This window comes from Scyliorhinus canicula, chromosome 9 (genome assembly GCF_902713615.1).
Source record: "Scyliorhinus canicula chromosome 9, sScyCan1.1, whole genome shotgun sequence".
Taxonomy (NCBI): domain Eukaryota; kingdom Metazoa; phylum Chordata; class Chondrichthyes; order Carcharhiniformes; family Scyliorhinidae; genus Scyliorhinus; species Scyliorhinus canicula.
In genome coordinates this window covers 29,106,090-29,114,183 of record NC_052154.1, presented here as the reverse complement: position 1 = coordinate 29,114,183, position 8,094 = coordinate 29,106,090, and the positions used below count along the sequence as shown (strand labels likewise).

The 8,094-nt window shown below is 42.0% G+C and overlaps 1 protein-coding gene across 3 annotated transcripts in view; it reads right to left on the bottom strand.

Annotated features, from left to right (window-relative positions):
• Positions 1 to 5,937: 5,937 nt before the first annotated feature.
• The window catches only part of LOC119971178 (myosin-3), a 1,049,419-nt gene continuing 1,047,262 nt past the window's right edge, over positions 5,938 to 8,094 (bottom strand). For all 3 annotated transcript variants that reach the window (XM_038806379.1, XM_038806381.1, XM_038806380.1), the window contains one exon: positions 5,938 to 7,467. In XM_038806379.1, coding sequence (XP_038662307.1) covers positions 7,380 to 7,467 — 88 coding nt within the window. In that variant the 3' untranslated portion in view covers positions 5,938 to 7,379. The remainder of the gene's footprint in view (positions 7,468 to 8,094) is intronic.

The following is an 8,094-nucleotide window of genomic DNA, read 5'->3' as shown; positions in this document are numbered from 1 at the left end:
ACCTCGACAAACAACTCCGCAGAAGAAGACCTCAAGTTCTGAGCTTGATGAAGTCCGATCACTCTCTATGCCTGGCCAGCGTGAATGGGGAGTGGTGAATGGGGAGTGACACCTCTACAGGTCCATTAGATAAATACTCGCAGTTAAAATCTATGCTTGTAAACTTATAGTAGTAGACTTAGAGGGGAATAGAAGCATTCACATGTGTATAATAGAATCAGTCTTGAGCAGTTATAAGTATTTAAAATGTTTACAATTTTCCTAATAAAGACATGATTTGATTTAAAGATAAAGTTGTTGCATCTATCAATTGACTGGAGCAAGGGACCAGGTCAACAGCATATACTCCAATCCCTTTGTAATAAAATATTGTGCCGAATCATCAACCGCTACTGTGAAAACCCAAGCTGCATACTTTCGTAGCTGGCACACTGCAGATCCAACCTATGTGTGAATTCACACACTATTTTTGTATTTTCACACCGGTTGGCTTCGCAGTGCATCTTGTGGGATGCTATGGAGTGTATGAAGAGTGTTGAGTGTGGAAGAGGGTCAGTTAAAAGGCCTGTCGTGATTCTACAACACAACAGCTCAACTGCGAACATTGGTAAAGGGCCCCCTGAACATCAACCCCCACCTCTCCACCCATCCCCCTGCCAGCCCTGGTTCCCTTCAGATCACCCACACCACTCTTATGCCATCATGTATCCTCCATTTCCCCTCAGATCACCCATGTCCTTCCATGTCCCCATGCATCTGCCATAACGCCTCAGATCATTAATGCTTCCCCATGTTCCTCTCTGCTCCCCATGTATCCTCCATTCTCTCTCAGATCACCCATGCCCCTCTATGCCCTTCATGTATCCTACATAGCCACTCACCCAGTATGCATAATGGACATTCCTCAGGAACCAGGCAAAACAGTGTTAACTGTTGGAATAATTGGAAAAGCATTCAACCTCTCAAAATCTAAGAAACCTCTGAGTGCAAATACGGTATCATATGCAAAAAAAAACAATGGGAAAAAAAACTTGGGATCCTTTAAGCACCTATCAGGTTTGTAAACAAACAAGAAAGCATATTAAAGACACATTCTGTTGTTATGGACTTGGAGAAGTTTCAATGGTTCTAAGATCACCTGTTGAACTGAAGCTTTTGAAACCTAGCCAATCATTCTTAATAGAGCAGCTGTCATAACAAAAGCTTCTAGCTCCATTGACAAAACAGATGTTCATTTCCATTTCAAATCAGAGGGCCTGAAATTAATGGTGCAGTGATTTTTTTTTTCTACCTTCAGAAGCAGGTTTTTTTAAGAACGGCCTGACCTGATTAAATCAGAGCACAAAAACATGACTACAGAGGACATATTTTTACATTTTCCACTGCAAGATATATTCTCCATTGGAATGCATGTGAACAATTAGACAATGTTGGCCAATGTAAGGGTCAACTTACCACTAAAGCAGTGTTTTTCAAACTTTTTGTCCTGGTACACACTTTTTAAAAGAAATGTTTTTATTGGTTTTCACGTTTTCTGTTCAACATTTCTGTTTGTAAGCTGTTACAAGTTGCAAAACCGTTCAAAACAAATCAAACATAACAAAGGAAAAATTAAAATTACAAGCGATAAAGAACGAAAAAGAAGACAGAAACAAACAAAGGTCACTATATATCTTTACACATTCTTGTCACCCCTCCCTCTGTGGCCGTGATCCGATTTGGCGGATCTGATTCAGCAGTACTCCCCAGTGTTGTCCAAAGCGAGTATTAACCAACACGTTTATTTTTGTTGTTCATTTGGGTTCTGGTTAAGTGCGCTCTGTGTACCACCTTTAGCTGCATTAGGCTCAGCCCTGCGCATGTGGAGGTGGAGTTCCCCCTTTTGTAGTGCTTCGATCCAGAGTCCTCCCCCCCACCTCTATGCCTAGTTTTTCCTCCCATTTTTTCCTTGCCTCGCCCCGGGGTGCGGGGAGCGTACCTCCTTCAAAAGTTGCCTGCACAGGTCCCTACAGTCCCCCTTGCCTAGGTCGCCCACGTCCAATAGCTCCTCAACTCACAAATGTCCTGGTATTCTGGGGGTATGTCGTTGTTTCCTTAAGGAGGATTTTTTGATCTGTATGTGTCTCATTTCCTTTCCTTTTGGTAATTGGAACCTCCCCGTGAGTTCTTCCAGGGTGGCTATTCTATCGTCAGTGTACATGTTGCTAACTGTTAGTGTCCCCTTGCCCTGACTCCACCTTTTAAAGATGGTGTCCATTGTTGCGGGCGTGAAGCTGTGGTTGTTACAGATGGGAGCCAAGTGGACATTTTGGTCAGGCCGAAGTGTTATCTCATCCCCGAGACCCACTTTTGCCAATTGACTGATGTTTGGGATCCACGCTGGCTGACCTTCAGGACCTAAGCCATGTTCGCTTACCCAGTCTATTCTGAGACAAGGCAGTGTTTGGGACATGAAAGCTTTCTCGACCAAGGCAAGAGAGAGTAAGAAAATCATCTATTTTCCCTGTTCTTCATCAATATCCAGTCGACCCAGGTGCATGGAATTTATATCAGCATTAAGTGAGGACAGGGTCAGACATGCCTGAGATGCCCTCCTGTCAAAGAAAGTTCACTGTCCAGGGTCACACACGAAAAATTGTTACTCTTGAGAGATACGGGATTTATTCCGCCTTAATAAATCATTAATCCTTGGGGGAAGGACATTTTGCATATGTGCAAAGAATGACCGCTTTTCACTGGGTGCTCCATGTCTTGGGCTCCGAGCATTTACATTGTCTTCTGGAAAAACCAGGAATAAAACTAACAGATGAAGACTCCCAGGAAGGAGAGGAGCAACTGCACCTTCTTCCTGGGTATTTTCTCCATTGAGGATTTGACCTCCTTGTCCGATGTCTCCGGCTCCACGCAATGACCTCAGAAGATCCCATCAACCCTCGCGCCCGTAGAGACCCTGTTACCACCATTCCCCCCCCCCCCCCCCCCCCCCCCCCCCCCACCCAGCCCCTTTTCAACATCAAAGATTCAGGTCACCAGCAACTACAGCGATATCCCTTTCCCCAAGTATTACAATGTTCTGATTTTCAGAAAGCAGCTCAGCAAAGAACAGCTCCACACTCCTGCTTGTTGAAAACATTCTGTTCAATACAACCACCAGCTCCATCATGGCGAGCCTGTGCACGTAGTTTGCACTGTTCCTTCACGGCATGACCAGTGTATATTGCCCACTGGAATTTATTTTCCGAAGACTATCCAATTGTATAGAACAAAGCTCATTCAAAGCACCGAAAAGGAAACATGCTGTGGAAATGTTTCTTTACTGGAAACATGCTGTGGAAATGTTGCTTTATTCTAATGTATTGCAAGTGAAGCATGTTTGCAAAAACTGCCAATGAGACTAAGTTGCTCACTGTTAGGCAATCCCGTGACCAGTGATTGAGCGAAAAATCAAGTGGGTCCACCGATTGTCCGTTGAATTTACTTTTTGTCTCAAAATTCAGCGCAGTTACAAGGACAAGGAAATGGAAGATATTTCTACGTGGCTAAAAATCGTTTGTGCTCATACCAAAAACCTAGGGATTGTTACTTTTCTAACTGAGGGAGAGGAAGGGTGCTGTTAGGTAGTGAATGTATCTTGAACTGAGCATTCGAGTGGCAGGTACAGCTTGAGCCAGGCCGTCGAGGGAAACGGTTGGAGCTTGTCGGGTGGCTTGATGCAAGAGTGCGTGGGCGGGACTGCCGACGGCCAGGGCACACATGCACCCTTGAGCTTCATGTTGAGTTGATGACTTGTTAAGTTCTTGTTTTTATAGGTGAGCGCTTGCGCCCTAAGAATTACAGAATTGTCACCAGCTGCAGGCTCCGCGACCCTTCTGAAACCCACCCGAGGGTCTCGACCCGCACTTTGCAAAACCCCGCCTTAGTGGACTGAGGATTTTTAGTCATTGAATATATTCAAGGCATAGATTAATAGATATTTGGATACCAAGGGAATCAAATGATGGGACACTGCAGTAAAGTGGAGTTGAGATAGAAGATCAGCTTTGATCTTATTGAATGGCGGAGTGAGCTCAAGGGGTTGAATGAATGGTCTAGTCCTGTCATGTTCCGTGGTAGAAATTATACTCCAATGTTTCATGCTATTCAGTGCACTTGCTGCTAACTCAAATTATATGTTGTGATGGAATATTCTCCACCTGTCCAGGCGAGTACAGCTTCAACAACGCTGAAGAAGCTCAACACTATCCAAGAGAAAGCTGCCCGCTTTATTGGCACTTCATTCACCAGCATGAACATTCATTCCCTCCACTACCAACGCAGTGTCAGCAGTGCACATTGTAGCAACTCCTCAAGCAGCACGTTCCAAATTTGTGATCTATGTGACCTCAAAGGACAAGGGCAGCTGATACATGGGAATACAACCAGCTGTCAGTCACAGGAACACCATCCTGACTTGGAACTATAGCATTACCCCTTCACTGTTGCGGTGTATATCCTGGAACTCCCTCCCTATCATTGTAGAAGATGCACCTACACCAAATAGACCTCAGAGGTTCAGAGAGGCCTTATCAACAACACCACATTTTAAGTCTGAATTAAAACAAATTAAGTGTACACTAAATTGGGTATCACACATTCGCTAGATAGATATCTGCTCCCCGACACTGCCTATCACATCCTTTGGTTGGCAGCAACTGTGCAAGAGTGGGCTGTTTTCATTGGTCTTCCAAAATTCGGTTTTTGCTTTAAGAATTGTGTTGAGATAGCGATCGCTCATGAAGCAAACATGTGCCTGTACATTGTTATCCAGCCACGGGATTAATCAGCAACAGGCTCCTAACTATATTACTGCAAATAGTTTTGAGATTTTATCGTATGAAAACACTGCACAAAGGTGAATGAGAAGATCCAGACTGTAAAATGGCTCCAATCGGCCTGCTTTATCTAATTACAAACACACAGAATTATGAGCTGATCATTTATTATCTAGGTTGAAGCTTTTTATGGCTGTCAGCTTGTTGTTACATCCCTGGTGAATGGAAAACGTATCAATTTCAAGATAAATGCTTTGTTCTATGCAGTCTGAAAACCCTAATAATTACACACAGGTGAATGATATAAACAGGTTACAAAAATCTGGATTGTGCATATCATATATATGATGGAAATAAGGTTCCAGTCTGTCATCATATTGAATATTAACCATAAGCACAGCAACAAGGTTTCCCTCTTCAATTTTTTTTATTATTAATTTAGGGGATGTGAGCGTCGCTGGTTAGGCCAGCATTTATTGGCCATCCCTAGTTGCCCTTCAGGAGGTGGTGGTGAGTTGCCTTCTTTGAACCGCTGCAGTCCTCGAGGCCATTGTGCTGTTAGGGAGGGAGTTCGTAATCATGGAGTTATAGAATAATCAATTTTAAAAGACAATTAATGAACTATTCAAATTGATTTATCTTATTTATAGCAGGCTGAAAACTCTGCTAATAAATTAAGTAGGTAACTGGTAAAAATGACAAACCCTTTCTGTTTCAAATCTTACTTTCCCATCTATACGATATGCGAAGATCTGAGCATGAAGTAGGCTTCTCACTCAGTGCGTACACACGTCCTACAGGAAGTACACAGCTCTTTTCCTTCTATTGTACAAAAATATCTGTTCTACCTGTGTGTTGAGTTTAGAACCACTGGCCAGCGGAGGATTTTACTGTCAGTCGATGCCATCAGTTAAAATACTAAAATGAAAAAAAGTCAATTACAAGTATAGTGTGTTGTACTTAATCATGATTGACCTTTACTGTTCATGAGAATTAACTTCTGTGGACGGTTAACTTTGTCCTTTTGGTGCTTCAATGACTTTACCATTGAGGTTACGGCAGGAGACTGGAAGAATATACAGAAATTGAACACCAAAGTGTTGATAGTAGTAATGACAACAGTGCATTTGAAGTGGGTAATAATTTAATGAAGTTTGTAGATATATACATCATGAGATTATAATAGTTTAAGTTTTGATGTTGCGCATAGTGATTCAGTCTGCCGCTTGGAGGACAATAGTTTCTTATAACTGGATGAATAAATGGATTGTCCCTCTCTCCTGATGGATTTCCAGTAAACATGTTGAGATATTTGGGTGGACTGAGTGGTACGTGATGCTATTACCAAATATAGGACTTCTCACATTGTTTAATTGTTTTTTTAGCAAGGTTCAAACTGTGGGTTGCAATTTTTTCAAACAAAGATTGATTCAAAGACCACCAGTAGAACTCCTTAAATGAACACTTTGTTTTGGATTTCACTTAAAAAATACTGTCATTTTCTTCAGTATAAAAATAAAAAAAAACTCTAATCAACCACTCCTGGCTTCTATATCACACAACATTGTACTAACCTGTGTAAAAATGACGAATCCTGCAATAAGCAGAGCAAAACAGGAAAGATTACCTGTGTAATCAATCACTTTCACAAAAAATGTCTACTTGAAATAATCCTTTTCTTTGTCAGCTACATTGGAAACACTCTAAGTAGATTAGATTGGTTAAAGAACATATGTAATTAGAGTCGCAAAGCATTTCATAGTTGACTCAAAGTGACCTATTTAGTGAATAAACATGGTATATCGCTGAGTTAAACAGACCAGGACAGTTCCAGATTTGGTCCAATTGGGATGGGGGTGGCGCCAGAGCGGTGGTTGCAGCTTTCAGACAGTTTTAGGTATCTTTTTGGTGGCAGCCTATAGTTCCTTTGAAGGACCACTGGTGTGTTTAGGTCGCTTGTAGATGGAAATCCTGAATGCTGCAGGCCTGGCCCCCTTAAGTGTTCAGGCCAAACCCTATTCCAGTTCGGGTCCCATAGCCGGGATTAGGCTTCTGTACCCATATGCCCAACGAATTGATGCAGCAAGGTCTGATTTTACCCTGTTTCATGCCTGCTGGAACCTATGCAAATCAAAGGGATCATTAATCAAAGGGAAATTAGGAAATAAATCAGTTTAAAAAATGCACTGCTAAAGTTGGCTATTGAGCTACAATTTTAATGTGTGCAACAGCCCTATTGACGAAAGGTGAATGCCACTAGACAAGAAAGTCAGGCAGGATGTAATTCGGGCTCCTAGTCACTCTCCACCTATTTCACGCTCCATATTCTCGGTAATGGCCTGCCTATTTTTGTTGCCCTTTTTCTATCTGAGCTGTTGGGTCATTTGATGATTGAATCCAGTTTCCTTGCACATAATTTCAGCTTTTTGGAAAATCGTCGATTTGAATGTGTTTTGAATATCGCGACAAAGATTTAAAAAAAAACATCTTCTTAAAACTGCTGCATTGGCTGAACAGGTAAGACTGGCCTGTGGCTAGGCTCAGACTGGAGTCCCAGGCTGTAGATTTCTAATCGAAGTTCCAGTTTGCAGCAAGAGGCTTGGGCTTTCTCAAGTTCCCTGTGCTGCTGAAGGTTCTCCTCATTGAGCGGAGTGAGCTGTCGGCAATAAAAACAAATGCAAATTAAGTCAGCTTTTTTCCTCTACAAGTATACAGGAAAGCAATTAATTTCTATGATGCGTGCACTTATTTTTTTTTCCAGATCACTGGTGAGTCACCAGGAGGCTCCTCTAGGTCAGGTGGATGATACACGACATAATACTCCGATCATTATAAAACAATTACTCTGCTGCTGAGGTTAGACCTGAATGTAATGTGGCCCCGGCCTTTAAAGTCACATCCCCCGACTGCTATCTATGCTTTGTGTCCCGAGATCAATTAGAGGTTAATCGCTGTGGTGAAGGAGCTTCCTGGTTAGGAACTGCTTGTAAATTTATGGATCCAGGTGGGCAGCAAATTTATTTTATATTCTTGCTACTTTGAAGTTTGATGTGTGAAGAGTGTGAGTTTCATTTAAAGTAAAATTCTCAGCATTTGCAAAAGAAAGAAATTCTTGGAATCAAAGAAATCATTGCTACTATTTATTGTCTGTAGTTAGTACGTGTCAGAATTTCTGTAATAAATGAATCTGTGGATTTATTTTCAGCAGAATAGGCATTGGAGAGCAAAAGGGTTTGATGCAGGTGAAATACTTCCACTGTGTTCTGGGTGTTATGAACACCGT